General features: G+C 41.9%; 2 protein-coding genes across 8 annotated transcripts in view; both read left to right on the top strand.

The window, feature by feature from the left end:
* Positions 1-18,613, top strand: part of MORN1 (MORN repeat containing 1) — a 121,510-nt gene that overhangs the window by 92,836 nt on the left and 10,061 nt on the right. Inside the window, exons 13-15 of one of the 7 annotated variants that reach the window (XM_083453993.1) lie at positions 355-431; positions 10,693-10,890; positions 15,372-15,674. In XM_083453993.1, coding sequence (XP_083310119.1) covers positions 355-431; positions 10,693-10,841 — 226 coding nt within the window. In that variant the 3' untranslated portion in view covers positions 10,842-10,890; positions 15,372-15,674. Of the gene's footprint in view, positions 1-354; positions 432-2,741; positions 2,835-10,692; positions 11,511-13,834; positions 15,675-18,613 lie in introns of those variants that run through there. The other 6 variants (XM_083453997.1, XM_083453995.1, XM_083453996.1 and 3 more) reach the window with 6 other exon arrangements.
* LOC310683927 (uncharacterized protein) overlaps positions 11,513-18,613 on the top strand; it is a 133,414-nt gene continuing 126,313 nt past the window's right edge. The window contains exon 1 of the mRNA XM_083454405.1: positions 11,513-11,548. Within this exon, the coding sequence (XP_083310531.1) occupies positions 11,516-11,548 (33 nt within the window). The 5' untranslated portion in view covers positions 11,513-11,515. The remainder of the gene's footprint in view (positions 11,549-18,613) is intronic.

Below are 18,613 nucleotides of genomic sequence, written 5' to 3'. Positions count from 1 at the left end.
AAATAGTTAAATAATATGCTACACCATCCCAAAAGAAAGTGGTGCCCAGTGCAGACCTCCCTGCCCACCTCCAGCTAACTCCGCTACTGCACTGCCACCTGGGTGCAGAAAAACAGAAAGAAAAAAAGAAAACAGGTTGCCATATGTCCTGAAAATTCCTGACATCTCTTAAAATTCTACCCCCCCCCCCCCCCCGATACTGCTTTAGGCGTCCGATTTCCTGGCATGTCTGGAATTTTCCGGACGTATGGCAAGCCTATGTGCCACAGTATACAGTGTAGTTGATAAGCAGTTGGCTATTGGCAGCACAGCTGAGACACCATCACCTCACTTTTTCTCCATCATCATCTGCAGGTCTGAAGGGGAAGCTGAAGGATGGAAGGGTTCTAGAGCAAGCCATGATCATCAGAAAATCACTGCAGCACCACCAGGTATAATTTCTCATTCTCACGTTCTCTCGTCTCTTCCATATTTTGTGCAAATCATTGCTCCCCCCTCAAAAAAAAGTTGTTAATTTCAGGAGCAAAGTCACAGAGGTCAGGATGATGCAAGGGTGAAAAACTTGTTTTCATCAGTTCTGCACTTGAATGGTCCTGAGGGGTTTTTGTTTCAAAGCATCTTTATTTCAGTGTCTTCGCAAGGTGATTCATTCATCATTCCATGACAATTTAGGCTCCTCTGTTAAGAATCGTGATTCCCTCCATTCCTGAATTGCTGTTTGTTTAGTGGGTGCTAGCTGTAACATTATTTTTCCTGTTTGATCCAATTGTAAGGAAGGTTATGGGAGCCTTTTAACTTCCCAGTCCCTGCAACACCAATAAGTAAGCCAAGCAGTATGGGAAAGAGTTCAAAGAAACTGCAAGGTGGACTTTGATTTGGAAATTCCTAGGGCTTCCATATCCAAAGTTTATAAGCCAAGACTGGGTTCTCATAAGCAAGCATAAACAGCTTGGGTACCTCTGAAATGGCTTTGAGCTTCCTATTCTACTGTGTAGTCCTAATCTTGTCTACTGAGAAGTACGGCAAGTCCTAATGAAGTCAATGAGGCTTACTCCCAGATCAGTGGGTTTAGGATTGCAGCCACATATCTTGTAAACAAGAGAGTGTCTTTGCCTACTGCCTCTGACTTGCAATATTTATTTAAAAGCATTTATAAGGAAGGGCATTGCACTATACAGGGGCAATAGCAGAAAATGCCTGTTTTGGGGTCATTGCCCTAGGTATTCTATAGGGTGCAGTGCCACAGGTAGAATTTCCACATATTATCTAAAGTCATGTTCTGAGTGCAAAATGGTAACCAAAGTTAAGGCCGTTAACTTTTAACTAATTAAGCACATTTTGAAGATGGTAGATGAGAAGCCAGACAGCAGCCTGTTCAGAGGATTAGTAAGGGCAGCAGGCTAGCCAGAAGAGTGTCCTTGCTCTGTGCCTGTAAAGTAAAGGGCACTTGGCCACCAAATATTTCTGGTGGTAGCTGTAGAGAGAAAACCAGGCAAGCAACATTAGCCAGAAACAACCAGCAGGATTTTTGTATAACAATTTTGTATGAGAATAGTCTTCCTGAGCAGTAAAAGAGAATGTTAGAATAGCCTTCAGCCATTCTTTTCTCTCCCCCAAGGTGCCCAGAAAAATCATGTTAGCTGCCCTGCCAGCAATACTACTGTGGTAACAAGTGGCTGAGTAAGGCAAGAATGGTACTGGAGCTGGCTGATGATATTCTGCTTGCAAGGGGAGGGGGAACAACACATCAGAAAAACAGAGTCAATCCTGCACAGATTCTGCCCAAACTTGTTCATGCACTTGGAGCCTTGTTCTTCTAGCATGTTATATGCGACATACAGTGCTTTGCTTTTTGTCCCTTGCACTGATCTTGGCAAGTGTTTTTAAAAAGTCATATTGTCCTGCTTTTGCGAGTGCTGGTTCCTATATAGACGCTGAGCCCAGATTCCATATTGATAGCTGCAACATGACGTTCTTTTCTCCCTGTTTTTTAAATGTCAGCCTGTTTTTGGAACAGATGGGAGGGGAAGCGAGAGAGAGGAAGGCTCGTGTACACAAAATCCTAACTGCAACCTTCTCAAAGTGTGGGGCGGAACAGCTCACACATACGCACATGATAAGTGAGCTGGTGGGGAGGTTTTTTTCCTATTATTATCTTTCTGTCCCGGCTCTTGTTCCTGGAGCAGGTTTGGCCATATAAGAGAAAAAGACCATGCATGGGAGATTGGTAGAAATGTCTTTTAATCAGGAGAGCTTAATGGAACCATCCCATGTTCCGAGGCAGTAAACCACTAAATAGCACCTGTTGCCTTCGTGCCCTGCTTTTAGACTTCCCAGAAGCCACATGGCCAGCCATTGCTGCAAACAGGAAGCCAGAGTAGATGGAGCCTCAGTCTGATCCAGCAAACTGTTACTATAATGTCAAAAAAAGGTTGTTAGGTAAATGTATGGAAGGTGGAGGTATCAACCACTATTTTTCCATGGCAGCTAAATGGAACCTTCATATACAGAGGCAGTCTGGCTTTGAATTGAAGCTGCTGGGGGGGTCAAGCAGTGTTTGGCAAGTGGGGGGCTGCTTTCATTCCATGTTTATGGGCTTCCCAGAAGTATTAGGACTGAAAAGAGGAGGCTGGGGCAGAGGGACCCTTGATCTGATTCAGCAGAGTTCTCCTTGTATTCTTATTTGGGCCAAGGGGATTATCCTGTGTTTTCATTCATTCATTCATTTTATTTTTATTTAGATCACTGAATATTTATTTGAAGGATTGAGAGAAACACACGCACAAGCTTCACCCCCCCCCCCAGTGCTCCCAAAGTAGCTTACAAGGGTCAGCACTACAACCCCTGTCTTTAGGCTTACAATCTGGAAGACATGACACAAAAAGAAAAAAGAATGGGGAGGGGGGAGGAATGGCAATGGTAATGGTTCTTAACAGCAAAATTCTTATAACAGCAGTTGTAATGGGAAGCAATTCAAGGAAAGGAGGAGCCAGAAAATTGCTAGTCTCTCAGCTGAAGGAAAGCCCTGCTTTCCTTTGCTTCTTCTGCTAATTCAATGTAATGATTGCTTCTGGGTGGCAGGTAATGGAGTGAGGAGCCTGATGTCAGTGGCTTCTCAGCAGAGTTAATAGTGACCCTGCCTGGAATCACTTATTCCATGCTTGTCACTGAAGAAAGAAAGAGGAGGGGAGTATCATAATCATCAACAACAACAACTTTCTAGCCTTTTACACCTGCAAAGGTGGGTAGGCTATGCCTGGTGAAATATCAGAAGCCGAAAAGAGGGATGAGCTGGTTCTCCATCAGTCAAGAGGCATAGGTTCAATTCACATACAATTCCTTGTGAGCAAGCCTGCAAACCCTGTGGTTAGCAGAAGCTAAATAAACTATGCAAATTGTATGCAAACATACACACGCCACGTCGCATAATTTTTCAGGTCACAGAATTCACCTCTTTTGTTTCTTGGTACAAAATGTAGATTCCCCCCCCCCCTTCTCTTAGCAAATAGTATGTGCAACATCTTAGAATAATGAATGAAGGGGCTATCTGCCCAGATGCCAGTTCACAATTTCTTAAGCTCTTTTATGGAATGACCATGAGTTTTTTTCACTTTTGCCTGACTGTTGCCCACAAATGTTTCAGAGGGGCTTGTATATGGCTCCTTCTACTACCGCATATTCGAGATAAGGTTTTTGGTGGTGGTTGAGACCAATCCAAGGGCTTAATGAATATGCAGCACTGGCAAGGAAATTTATTTATTCTTTATTTACTGCATTTGTATCCCACTCCCCCCCCCCAAGGAGCTAGGAGGTGGAAAACATGGTTCCCCTTTCCACATTTAATCCCTACAACAACCCTATGAGAGGCTGAGAAGCAGTGACTAGCTTAAAGTCACCCAGTAAGCCTCACAGTCGAGTGAGGATATGAACCTCGGTCTCCCAGATATTAGTCTGATACTCTAACCATTACACCACACTGACTCATATGGTTTTCATGGGCTACACCTATTGCCTTTCAGCTCCACACAAGTTTAGATTGTAGGGAATGAAACCATCTGGCCTGGTTCTCTCTCTCTCTCTCTCTCTCAGCTCTGAGGAATGTCTTCCATATAAGCTGAATGCCCAAACTTGCTTCTCAAATGTTATACTCTTTGTGATTGACATCTTCTATTTGGCAGAATCTTAGGTGGTTCCCTTAAGGTACTGTGTGCTCGCTGGGGATTGAACAGCATGAGCAAATGGATTTCCTTCCCCCACAAGGCCAACAAAAGATTGAGGGGGCAGGGGAACCACTGAGGACATGTCTGCAAATTTAAAGCTACCCACACATACTTCTCAATACCTTTCTATAAGTACTGTTCCTTAGCAGAAGCACTGACAATTAAACCACTTCGAAACCGGTTTGTTATATTATAGAGGCTTAATGTTGGATGCCTCTTGCTCACAGCAAGGAATTCTGGAGGGATAAGACCTGAGAAACCTCTGAGGCCCCCTCAGGTTACATATTGTTAGTTCTGAGTAGGTATTTTTTGAGACTATTTATGGGCATCAGGAAGGTGGCCAACAAAAGAAAATATCAGAGTAGATCTGTGCATGTAAGTAATTAAGGGGGAAATAATGGATTGTTCAAATGGATATGTGGAAGCAATCTCTTAATACAATCAGGAATGATCTCATAGCTCCTTTAACACAGGAATTGGGAGGGGGGGGGATACATTCCTGAGCTCACTTCTCTGTTTTTTCCAATTCATACCATGGCAAAAGAAAGAAAAAATCTCTGATGGAAAAACAACGTTGTTGATGATTGACCCTGTGGCAGCAACATACAATTTCTCTCTCTAGGGATGGGAGAAAAATTCAGTTCAGATTTTTAATTCAAACCTATCTAATCTGCATTCCCCCCCCCCCAAAAAAAAAAAAATACACGTGAACAAAATACCTTATTAAGGAACATCATTGAGATATGGGCAAAACATAAAGGAAAAATATACCAGTAAATTCCCCACCAGCTCTGTTGGTGATGCTAGAAGATTTCCCAGTAAATTTTAAAAAGGAAATTGAAAAAAGAAGCGAAAGAAGAAAATACTTAAAATAAAGGAATGAGTGGAGAAAATGAGAAGCAAATAACAAATAAGAGAAGCTCTAACAGGAGGTAAAATAACTTGGTTTAACAGTCTACAACTGATGCAATGGACAAATAAGTGGTTATGGGAAAATAAATGCAAAGAATATACAAAATTTGAAAAAATGATAATAAAAAGGGGAGATAAAGAAGAAAATACAGTTATAAAAGGGGAAACCAGGGAAATTTATAAAATATTAGTAGAAATGGAAGATCAACAAGATCAATTAAAATAGGTGGGGAGGAAGGAGACCATAGGGCAGATAAATAGTCAAAGCTAGGGGGAAATATGGGAGAATACGTGCAAACTTTTTGACAAAGGGTGTTTAAGGAGATAACAGAAATCACAGGGTTAAAGTTGACTTAAAGTCCAGAGGTAGCATTGTTTATGATGGGGTGGAAAGTTTGCAGGCTACGAAGGACTTGCTCACAGAATTATTGACAGCTGCACTAGCTATTGTAGCTAGGGAGTGGAAGAGGCAAGGTGAATATAAAATGGAAGAATGGTATAAAGAGGTGTGGGATATAGCTGTTAATGATAAATTAACATGTGCTATTAAGGTAAATCAGGGAATATACAGGAGAAATTATTTTGAAGAGATATGGAAGGTATTTGTCGAATTTGTACTGTTAACAGAAAGGGGTCAAACCATCACAAGAGGTGTTAAAATTTTGGGAGGTTGGATAGTTATAATGGAATGGTCTCAGGAGTGGGGTACATATTTTTATTTTTGTTTATTTATTATAAATAAATACATAAATAAATGCATAAAAATATTTGAACCGAAAACACAGGTATGATTGGAAATTTGTGCTTCTCTGAATTTTGTGACGCAGTTCTCAAACCGCATAATGTGCACAAATATGTATATAGTATGAGAAAGCAGACAATAAAAGTACCTACTTTAGCAAAAATACATAGTATTAGGGAAACCTTTTTGTAAAAATTGCATATCAAGATGAAATGGCAAACAAAGCTGTATATAAGAAAAATTTGCACTAGAATGCTGGTGAATTTTCAGGATGACTTAAAAATAGTAATTCTCAAATTGATGCAGAAATGTGAAGAGCTGAACTTAAAACTGGAAAAATGACAAACTTAGACAAATTGAAATTGACAGATTCATCTGTCCCTTCTAGTCTTACTACCCAAGAGATGGAGGGACATGAAGGCTTTGACACTCTAATGTTTACATGGAATTCAGGGTTGCGCTATTCTTTTTCATGATGTTCTTGTTAGGCCTGTTAGCTTCTAAAAGCTTGAACATTTATAGTAATTAGACAATCGGAAATGTTTACTGAAGTAATAATTACATTGCAGTTAGGAATTAAACAGAGAGAAAAAGTGGCAAAAACCTCCCATACACCTGACTGTGTTTCTGCAGATAGATTCTCATCAATGTGACCCAGTTCCAGTAAAACTCAATGGTAGTGCATTGACTTCAATAGGCAGCAGACTGCAGCCATAAAGCACTGCATCCATTTAAGTCCTACTTAGAGTAGGCCCATTGAAATGAGTTGATTTAATTGCTTAAACAATTTATATACTGCTTAACTACAATAGTCTCTTAAGTGGTGTGCAGAAAAAAAACAATACAGAAAAGGTAAAGGTAAAGGTTAACAAAACTATAACAATAAGACTTCTATTAAAATGCTTCAATAGGCACTGGAAGTTGAACAGGGAGGGGCATGTCTGACTTTAACGGGAAGGGAGTTCCATAAAATTGAGCCCACAATACTGAACACAGGAAGGCCCCTGGTGGATCCAAGAGTCATGTCCATGAATTGCATGACTAACATTGGATACAGTCCAAAGCATTCACTCTGTAATAAACCCTCTTTAGATGGGGCAGTGCTAATTTTACTCCACCCCCTCAGTATGGAGATGCAAACTATGTAACAGTCCAAAATGCCTCTATAACAGGCAGTATAAAACATAATATAATAGGCACATATTTATTAATATTCTTTTATTTTTTATTTCTATGCCACTCTTCATCCAAGGATCACAGGGTGGTTTGCAATATAAAAACACAAAAATACATAGCATAGCAACAAACAAACAAAATTAACACACACAAACCCAGTTTGAAAGGCCGTAGATGCTTTAATTAGTCAAAGGCCTGGCTATAGATGAATATTTTTGCTGGGTATCTTAAGATGTATAATGATGGCACCAGGTAATCTTCTATGGGACGAGCATTTCACAAACAGGGAGCCACCACAGAAAAGGCCCGTTCTTGTGTTGCTGTTCTCCAGACCGCTTGCGGAGGAGGCACACGAAGAAAGGCTTCAGATGATGATTGCAGGGTTCGGACCAGCACATATGGGGAGAGGCAATTGTTGAGGTATCGAACCATTCAAGGCTTTATAGTACAAAACCAACACTTTGAATTGGGTCCAGAAACTGATTGGCAGCCAGTGCAGTTGGGCCGGGATTGATGCTATATGCTCAAACCATGGAGAGCAATCTGGCAGCTGAATTTTGCACCAGCTGTAGTTTCTGAACCATCTTCAGAAGCAGCCCCACATGCAACGTATTGCAGTAATCTAGCCAAGAGGTTACCAAAGCATAGAACATAAGGTTGTTGTTGTTTTTAAGTACGATGGGGGGAGACAGAGGAGGAATGAGGGGCAGCAGAGGGAGGGGGAGAAGGAGGACAGCAGTGCTACCACCATCACGAAGCGAATGAGGGAGACTGCAACAGAGCCACCGTCCTGTCTTGGACAGTACAGTCCCTTGCCCTGTTCCTGCATTTCTGACTGTTGCTACAGTTGCAGAGGTGTTAACTCTCATCTAAAATAAGACAAAATCTCATTACATATTTTCCCTCCGAGTTAGGGGGCTCCTAGCCCAGGTGTCCTGGCCCCCGTCCAGCTCTTGGAATAACATATTCCTTCCTTTTAATCCCCATGTAATACGGATTGCGTGCAGTATTCTTTACTGCCAGGCTGGAGAACCTTCTGTAATGTTGCATTTCACACCAGAGGAAGCCCTATTTGAGCTCTGCTTCGCCCCGTACTTTAAGCCATTTGTAAAATGCTTTGACAGCCCTCAGCAGAACAGCCATTGATATCGCCAGGGTTATCGTTCCTCCTCCCCCCCCCCCCAAGCTGCTGGCAGCACTTTCTAAGACCTGTAAGCTTTATTTGACAAAGCACCTGGCAGTTTTCATCCTAGTGTGACTTCAACAGAATGGCCTATATAGGCTGCTGGAGACCAAATGAACAATGCTGTCATGTGAATAACATAGCATTAACAGGGTGGTATATTAACATTATGTAATCTCTTAACATTTAAAAAAAGCTGTTCTAAGAGCTGGCGTAGCTTAGAGCAGTAGTCTTAAACCTTTTCAGACCAGGGACCTAACTTTAACCCTAACATGCATTCGGCAACACAGTTCTTAATTTTTTAAAACCCATATGTTTATATGGTCTTGGTTCTGCTGTTGTGGTCCATATTGGATCAGGCTACCACCCAGTAGTGCAGGGCGGGATGTCAAAGCAGGAGTCGGGAGCAGGGCAGCAAAAACTCACAGCAAGGTGTCAGTGAAGTTAACTATTTATTCAAAGGAACAAAACAGCTCAGGCTTAGCAAACACAGTGACTCATCCCAGTAGGTCTTGCCCCAATGAGGCAGTTGCGAGGACTGAAGGACCTTGCCTTCCCACAGCTCTCTAAGTCTCCTCCTGCCCAGGGTCCTTCTCAAGCAGCCTGAGACTTCTTCGTCTTGTTTGTCTTTGCCCTTCCCTCTTCATACCACTTGGGGTTCTGGGAGACCAGGGCATGGGGGGGGGAGCTGGTTGCAGCAGGAGGGGAGGACACCCTGGCTTCTTCAGCACCCTGTCTGATATCTGCCTCTTGCCTGCCCCCCTCTTCTCCAGCCTCTGCTTCTACCTCCGCTTCTAGGCAGCTGTCTGCAACAGCCTCCTGCTGCTCACTAAGCCTTGTTACCGCTTCAGCTTCCGACACCTCCTCCTCCTCCCAATCTCCCCCCTCTTCTCCCTCTGACCACTCAGTCATCCCAACACCAATCCACTGCCTCAGACCTTTCTTCCCTTGGGAGTTGCCCAGCTGGTACCTCCCTCCAGACTTCTCTATGTCATAGAATCATAGAAGTTTAGAGCTGGAAGTGGGTAGAGGAACTAATTTAATTTTCCTCTTACAGTAGGCTACTATCGGGACACACTCATACACACACACCTATCTCTCTCCTCCATCTAAACAAGCAAGATGCATTATCAGAGTTCAAGGACACATTGCAGCCAGGCGAAAACACCCACTGAGGATGTGATGCACAGCCAGTGAGGGGTGTGGACTGTGGAGAAGTGATGTGACTAGTGGAGAGTTCTAAGGGCCAAATAGAGAGGCCTGGAGTGTCGCATTTGGCCCTTGTGCCTAATGATCCCCACCCCTGTCCTTCAAGCTTAAAGTATCCAGGAGAAGGGCCAGATTGGCAGGTTGGAACACTGAACAGCAACAACTTCTGCTAAAGGATGGGAGTGTGCTGTGGTAGTTTGTTGCAGACTCCACCTGTATTAAACATATTTTGGAAAGCACATTGGAAATCGGGCAACAGGACTGCAATGGGGAGGCTAGAGATCTCTTTTATAAAGAAGGGCTCTCAAGTCATAGCCCTCAGGAGACCTGGCAACAGCAGTGGCCTCTGTCAGTTATCGGCCAGGGAGGTAACCCTTTCCAATTGAAAGGATTTTCCACATGCTGTGAAATTCCAGGTTTGTAGGAGCTTTCTTACATATTCTGGCACCAAAATATGTAGAAGATTAATGGGTCACAAAGGAGCGGTAACAGGAACTGAGCTGTTTCTAGGGCAACAAAACATTCCCCCCACCACCACTTTTTATTCCTTATTCACTTTTATATTGTAATGATACCTGTTGCTTTGAAATTCTCCAGCCATTTTGCAGCCAATAAATGGGGCAAACAAATTTCTTTCCTGAAGGTCCTTTGTTCGTAAGCCTTCGTATTTAAACCAAGAAGGCAGCACTCCTTTCAACTAGACCTTGAATCAAATTTTGCTGCAGAGTGTTAGTGGATCTAAACTTGTCTCTCAGAGCATGTGCAAAGGGGAGCTGAATGGAAGCAGTTTTCAGGCACTGCTAGAAAACTGGTTAGGTTGTCAGGAGAGCTATGGTTTTGCTTCGAGACTAGTTCTGCCTCCTGAGTGCTTGTTTCTCAGCCTGTACATTTGAAAATGAACAGATTGTTGCAAAGCAGCAGAAGCGTTGTGTGTCCTATCCTCAACGTAACATTTCTTAAATTAAAATGTATTGCTTTTTAATAACCAGTTAGAGCGTATGGTAGCTTGTGCATGATAGCTTGCAAGTTCAGATATGGAAACTTGTTACAATAGTCATTGGCCACAGAAAGACAGGTGACACTTGCTGCTTATGTGTGAGATGACTAATTCATTCATAGTTTAAAAGCATGATCGTCTCTATGTAGTTTTCCAGGTAATTGCACTCCAGGGTCCTACTCTACAGCAAACATAGTGTAACAGTTAATCCATCCCTGCACATTAATTCCCAGCTTTTCTTTATATATTTCAGGAGAGTATGTAATTATGGTCCATGAAGTGACTTCACCTCCATTCCTAGGCCAGCATCTCCCACCTGCGTTCAAGCTCTTGAGGGTTTTGCCAAAGAGAGGCAAAAGTGCAGGTTCTGAAAAGGAAACAAAAAAAGATGTTGTCAATTGAAGAAAAGAAATTTAAAGATGTGACCACAACTATGCCTAGCTGGACACAGGTGAACTATTTCCACTTAATAGCTGTGACAATTGATTATTACTATAATATCCCCACCCTCAACACCAATAGTTAAAATTTGATCCCCATAAAACTGGCTATAAAATGAGAAATTCGAAGCAAAGAAACAGAAAACTTCTGGTCCTATTGGATATTCTTTCAGATGAACTGTAGTTAATTCATACTATGTTACTATAGGCCAGTGATTCTTATTCTTGCAAGCCAATTGCTACTTTCTACCATTATGTAAGTTGTGCATTTGAAAAACAAAAACAACAAAAATTTGATGCATGTGTGCAACAGTTTGGTCACATAACCATGGACCATAAAGCCCAGCAAAGCAGATGGTCAACCAACAGCCAAAAACGTACATCGCAGATTACATTTATGACTGCTGCACTTGCGCCCTAATTGCATGTTTGCAGAGAGATAGCTTTGCTCTTTAAAAAAGAACTCTTGATCACCCAGTACATTTTTCTTTTTTAAAAAAATAATAATCGCCCACTACAAGATGGCAAGCAGAAAACTGCCAACAATCTTGAAAAGTGTCTCCTGTCATCATCGAAAGAGGATCTGAAACTGGTTTAATTATTCAAAAAATAAAGCCCCAGCTGAACAGGCCAGAAATGTATCTGAGCAATTATGGTGGAGGAGGAATGGTGAGTAGATCTGTTTGGAACATATTTGTGTCTGGCAGCAGCCGGTGTTGGAGACGCAACGTGCTCTGCCGTGTTGGATGAGCAGTTCAAGACTCAACAGTGCGTCATGGCAAAGATAGCCAAGTGCGAGTTGAGCTGCATGCAACAGTGAAGTCCTTTGGGACTGTATCACTTCAGTGTGTGTGTTAACCCATGTTTAAAAGGTTCTTGCATTGTAGGGTTGAGAAAGACCCTTGCCAGCGACCCTGGAGCATTGCTATCAGATGGAATGGGCTATACTGGGCCCATGGGCTGACTCATAATAAGACAGCCTCATATGATGAAAGGAGGCATGGCTTAGTGGTAAGAGTGTTTGCCTTAAATGCAAAAAATATCCCTGATTCAATTTCCAAGCATCTCCAGTGAAAAAGTGACAGGGTATCCTTTTTGAGGTGAGGCGCCTCAAATGTAAACAGTATTCCAGATCTGCATGACTTGGAAAACTGTGTACAGTTCTACTCAGTACTATTTTTCTAGAAAAAAAGAGGTGCTGAAACTCACCATGAGCGCCTCCCTCATTATCTTAGAGTGGCACCTACCTGAGAGGTGCTGGAACTGAGTTCCGTTGAGTTCCAACTAGGGGGGAAAGCCCTGGTTCTACTTGTTTCACTTCAAAAAGGGATATCTTACAGCTGGAAAAGGTTCAGAAAAGGGAAACTGAAAAGATCAAGGGGGTTGGAGCTGGTCGCCCATGAAGAAATGTTACAACATTGGGGGCTTTTTAGAAAAATGGTGAGTAAGGGAGGATGTGATAGAGATGTGTAAGATTATGCATGGTGTAGGGAAAAAATGAGTAGGGAGACTTTCCCCCTCCTTTATTAATACTAGAACTTGGGGCCATTCAGTGAATCTGAATGTTGGAAGTTTCAGGACAGACTTCACACAGTTCATAGTTAACTATGGAGTGTGTTTCTACAAAATGTAACGATGGTTACCACCTTGGGTGACTCTAGCAAGGGATTAGACAAATTCATGGAGGATAAGGCTTCCAATGGCTACTAGCCATGTTGGCTATGTTCTATCTCCAGTGTAGGAAGTCTCTGAATACCACTTGATGGGAATCACAAATAGGGGGAGTTGCTGTTATGCTCAGGTCCTGCTTGTGGGCTTCCCATATGCATTTGGTTGGCCACTGTGAGAAAAGGAATGCTGAGTTAATGGTGCATTTTGGTCTGGGCCCTTCTTGTGTTGTATCATGTTTGAAGGTACCACTGTCTCCCCCCAAGAAGACAGTCTTTTACTAATCCACAACCTCTAAATACATATTTCCTTTTGTGTTTGAGAGATTTTGATTTTTAGCAATGAAAGACATGCCAATTTTACAGGGCTTCTGTAGGATTAAAGAATGCAGAAACGAAGCCCGATGAATCCACACCAATGAGCATACACAAAAGAATAACTGGTAAAACAGCAAACCACACTTGGCAAGGGAAGAGTTTATTCCACCACCCTGAAGTGCTTGTGGCAGCCCACAAGTTGTGAGCAATAACATCTGTGTTTGTCATTATCATTGTCCCCCTGCTGCCAGTGTTTTGTGAGGAAGGGAGTGCAGTTAAGAGAGATGAATGGTGATATATATTAACTTGATGGATAGCAATACAGATTTACTCAAAACTTCCTGGCAGCTAATATTGTGTGGCTCCTGTTAATTTAACATAAGAAGAGCTGTGTTGGATCAGGCCAAAGGCCCATCTAATCCAGCATCCTATTCTCACAGTGGCCTGTCAGATGCCCCTGTCGGAAGCCCGCAAACAGGACCTGAGTGCAACAACAACTCTCCCCACTCGTCATTCCCATCAGGTGGTATTCAGTGGCGTACTGTCACTGACAGTGGAGGAATAACGTAGCCATTGTGCCTCGTGGTCCCAATGCCTTATAAACACCAGTTACATCTACGGAGAAGAAAGTATAGTTAAAAAGCAAATACAGAACTACATGATAGAGGCTGGGTGACAACGTGGTGCTGCAAAGAATTTGGGGGCAGGCAAAAGGTCCAGAGAAGAGGCAGCTGCCAAAACTTATTGCTTATAACAAGGCAAGGTCATATAATCTGTGATATTCTGGTCATTTATTTGTTCATTGTAACTGGGGCCATGGTCATCTCACAAAACAGAAAACTCTGGATTTTTCTTCCACATACACAAATGTCCATGATACAAATTACATATCGCTTTACGTACAGTAAAAATTATAGTGTACTTAAATATGACAAACATGGGATTATTAACACATAAATTTTCTATATAGGTACATGTGGGATTTGCAACACAATGTTGCAGTGTGGAGTGGTACTGTCCAGGGTTCCAACCATCTGTATCATCTATCAAGTGTATTCCATTTCCCCTTCTGCATTCCACAGTGCTCTGTTTCCCCCTCCCCTCCAACAAGCAGTCAGCTTTCCATACTACAGATCATGTTCAGTCCTCACTGAACTGTTTTGTGTGGGTTGGCCCCCTTTTAAACTTCTTTTAAAAAGAATTTTTCTGCAAACATAGGGGTTGCCCTAAACCAGCTGATATCCTCCATTTGTGGTGCCATTTTGCCTACATAAGAATTGTCCCTTCAAAAATGTGTTCAGTATGCTATATAAGATGCTGCTCATCAGGGACATGTGATTGTCTAACTCCCTATTTAGTGTGCCAAGCTTTGCCTTCATAGTGTGTGAAGCGGTCTGTTGTGCACCCTCATTTTGGCATTTTTCAGGACAGCCTTTGACATCCTAGTTCAAAAGACTTCATATAGTATACGAGCATCATCCTAGCCAACTTTGCTCAGGAATTCTAAGAAACAAAACAAAACAAAACAAAAAAACCAAAACAAAACTAGTGCAGTTTTTAAATTGGTGGTTAAAATCAGTGCAGTTTTGAAAGGTTCAGCCTGCCACTATAATTCCAAATGGCATCCAGTTGTACCCAAACATAGAGGAGGACCTGCTCCTTAATCTCAGGAACCATCATGCAAAATTTGGTTACAGTATTTTAAGATGTGTCCAAATGCATAGCAAAAAAGACAAATGACTATCCAAAATACAAATATAGATCACACATGAAAAAGATGAGGAAGAGAGTAGGAAGGGTCAACGTTTAGCATACAGGTTTTTCCTAATGGGGAAAATAGCAGCCTCAGGGAGGGTGATTGTCATCAAGAGTTCTCCCTGTGCTGCATTCATAAGTCTGGATCTCCCCTCCCTGGGGCTGATGTTTTCAGAGGCTTATTCACACATCTCCATCAGTACGTCTAGTCCGGGTTTCCATGAATACACACAAACTAATATGATGCTAATTAACATTAGGTGCATTCAGAATCTGGAGTATAAATCTAATAAATAAATGCTGATGATTATGATAATAATTAATCAGTGAAACAGGCATATGTACTAGGGATGCATAGCTAGCCTTTTGCTTTTAAATATCTGCTTTTGCAGTTTTTTGCAATTTAATCTAACCTTAAATAATATATCCAACATTGTACTGGAAAATACTAAGAGATAGCATTGCAGGGTTGTGTGGTTGGTCGGACGCTCTGTGTGTATCTTAGTTTCTCTTATCTTAGTACACAGAGAGAGACTGACAGACCAAATGATGTACAATGCCATCTCTTAGCATTTTCCAGTACATACAGAACCTTCAAAAAGTATGCAATAGATTCTGCAAGTCTAAGCAATCAATATATTATCCAAAGAGGAGATTAATTTGGGAAGGACACTGGTTAGAAGGTTGACAGAAGCTAGGTTTAGCACTCCTGGTTTTATCTGTCTGTAATATGATGGTGCTTTCTCTCACAGGCATGCACACGCACACAAGCGCATATATCCCAGAATGCTTTGCACACTTTCTGGAGACTAGAAACAGCTGCTCTTCATTGCAGACCCCTTGCTCCTTTTTTCCCGATTGTTTAGAAGACCAAATCTGAGAAGTGTGATGGAAACCTGACATACGTTACTGGCGTTTACTGCAGGATGGACTTAGTAGTGATCTGTTGCTTTTTTGCCAAAGGCTGTTAAAATACGTTCTTCAAGAGGAGACCGATTAAGTTAAAAACACATTATTAGTAAATGTTAAAAGTAAATAAAGTAAGCAATAGTTTACACCAGTCTTTGGTCTGAATAACTGCCCCTGTCCTCTGTCAGCTCCTATCAGCTTTCTGACTCCCCACCCCTCACCCCCACAGCTGAGCAGCTGTCTCTGATAAAGATGCATTCTGGGCCTTGCTTGACCACACTCAGAGGCCACAAGGCAGGATGGACTCAAGACCAGCAAACAAATGCTTTAAAAAACCCAAAACCTTTCAGGATTATGATTACAATGGCGTATAGTTCACAGTTCCATCAGAGCACGCATCCGCACGTGCGAACACACACAAACAGATCTCCAATATGTGGCATAAGGTACAGAATCCAAGTCAGGAAGGTATCATAGCATTGGTGTAGAGTAGTGCAATTTGCATTTGTCTGGAACATACACAACCCTGCTTTAGACATGAACAGGTCAAGTGAAATAACCAGGATTTCAGGGTGTGCTGGAAGAGCACTTTTTGATTTAATGTGAAAATCAAGTCTGACTCAAATTCAGCCAATCACCATGTAGAACAGAAAGTGCTCTAGGTAAAGGCTGGTGAAAACTAAGCGATTTTAGCCTACAGATTTTGTTCAAATATTCTATACAGACTTGTTCTAAAACTTTTTGGGGGACGTTTAACCCAGGCATGGGAAAATATCATTTTTTGTAGCATAAAAGAGATAAAATGGAGATCAAAATCACCACAAAGAAAGAAAGCACACTCATGAAAATGTTGTCAAGTTACTTTATGTTACTCTTACTATGCCCAGCCTTCCTTAACATTATTATCCGTCTCACTTTTCTTTCTCATTAGATCCCCTCCTTTATCTCTCCATTTCTCCCCTCAAAAAAATAACAGTATTGCAAATCTTGGCTTAAATCTGCATTCTCAGCACAATGAGGGCTCTGTCAGCCCATGATGAGGTCTGGCATCACCCTGGATGCTATCCAGACTAATCCATCCCAGATCCCAGGGAACTGCTCCTTTCCAGCATAGTTAGACCCATGGCAATAATAGGACTCTGCTGTGAGAGATAACAGCAGTTCTCTTCTCATTGGGGTTATAACGTGGATCTGTTGGCAGCATTTAACTGGTACAACACAGCTGGGATCTGTCTGATATTTTGAAGCATTGCAGCCTTCATTAAAAATGCAATTACGTTTTCCCTGCACCCCACATCCTTGCTAGGGGCAGGGCATAGTTTCCTCCATACTTTCCAAAAGAAGTGGAGGCAAGTTGATTCAAGCCTTCTATTCTTCACTTCAGCACACACACGGTCCCTACTAATGTGGTCCTGTCAAGCGTTGTTGTTGTTCTTAAAATATCTATACTGCCCTTCATCTGAGATTCACAGGATGTCTTACAATATAAAAACACAAAAATACATACCATAGTAACAAACAAAAATATTACCACCACCACCCTGATCACAGTTTAAAAGGCCATAAATTGTTTAATTAGCCAATGGAACTGGAGAAACTAGTGGGTGGGTATGCTCATCAGGGGCTGCCAATCCTGCAAGCCAGGTCTGGGCAGAAGGTAAATTGGTATCTAAAGGTAGGGATGTCAAAGAATTTGAACAAAAATGGAAATAGGAGCAGAAATTGCCCAAATTCGCTTATTTGTCCCATGTCTGGAATGGAAATCAATGCAGTGAATACAATCAGAATTTGCTGCTGTTGTTGCTGCTTTCAGTCTGCAAACAGTGTGTAACTAAAAGAATTTTGTTCCCGCTAGCATAGTGTTTTGTTCACACTTAAATGAATGGGCTGGAATAACGTAATGACAATATAATTGCATAATTAATGTGATTAATAACATAAATTATGCAAGTTACATATTTTAGTACAGTGGCCAGTGAAACAAACAGTGTAGTTTTTGACGGAAGGTGAACTACAGCAAAACGGAAACAGTGCTGCATGTGATCAATGCAGGGCAGAAGGGAAATGATCCCTTCCTATATTGTTAAAGCAATTCACTGTATAATCTGCTGGAAATTAGCAAAGGTTTCCAATTCCCACTCGTTTATCAATAGCAAGAGTGAAATGCCTTTTCTTCTGTCTAAATTTGGCATTTAGAATCCCCAATCTGCTGCAACTTGAGTGTGATTTGTACACATTTCAGTGTATGGCATGTCAGGTGCAGTCAGAAGCTGGCTCCTTCCCCCCATGCCACCATTTTGCAGCTGGCTTTCACTGGTGGATTTTGGGGTTCTATTGGGAAAAAACAAAGTTGACCCCACCAGCCTAAAGCTGGGCCCCACACCCAGGGCACACAAACTATCAAAGCACTGAACATCAAAAGGCAACATCTAAACCCAGCTGGAAGTTCCAGAAGATCCTCCAAATTGGGCTTTAGTAAGTCAGGGGAAGGTGTTCCACAGGTCTACTGCTCTGCACAAAATCTTGCATACACATGTTGCCTTGGGGGACCTTTGTCCCACCCACCCCCAACTTCATCGTGATTTGTAGTGATGCCCACAATTTCCTTTTGGTTATGCTAAAGTGGATGTAAAATGCTACCAACACACATTCAGCAAAGCTGTTTTTGCTCCCACCCTATTTTTCAAAAGTCCTGTGTTTTTTTAAAAAACAAAACCCCTATTGATGTCAGAAATGGTACATCAGACTGGGTTGATTTGTGTCCCAAGTGTACGCCTGCTTCCCCGCTGCATTTTCAAGATCTTGTAGACACACACTAAAAAGGGGAAAATAAAGGTTTATTGCAGAGAGAACAGATAAATAGTGTGCCATGATTGAGCGAAAGTGGAGGGGGGGCGCATGCAGGGTGCTTGGAAACTAGAAAACAAATTGTTCCAAAAGCTGGAGTTGACATCACTTGTGTTGTGTGTGTTTTGTTCCTACAAGGCAAAGCTTTTTGTCTCTTAGGTAGCGCATGGACACTGTGGTTGCCATGGTAAGGTACATGGCTTGGTTTTTAAAAAAATTATGAACACTATAAATAGTC

The sequence above is a fragment of the Podarcis tiliguerta genome (assembly GCF_965153285.1).
Source record: "Podarcis tiliguerta genome assembly, chromosome: 8".
NCBI classification, from domain to species: Eukaryota; Metazoa; Chordata; class Lepidosauria; order Squamata; family Lacertidae; genus Podarcis; species Podarcis tiliguerta.
Note: the sequence above shows the minus strand (reverse complement) of the source record. Positions and strands in the feature narration are given on the sequence as shown.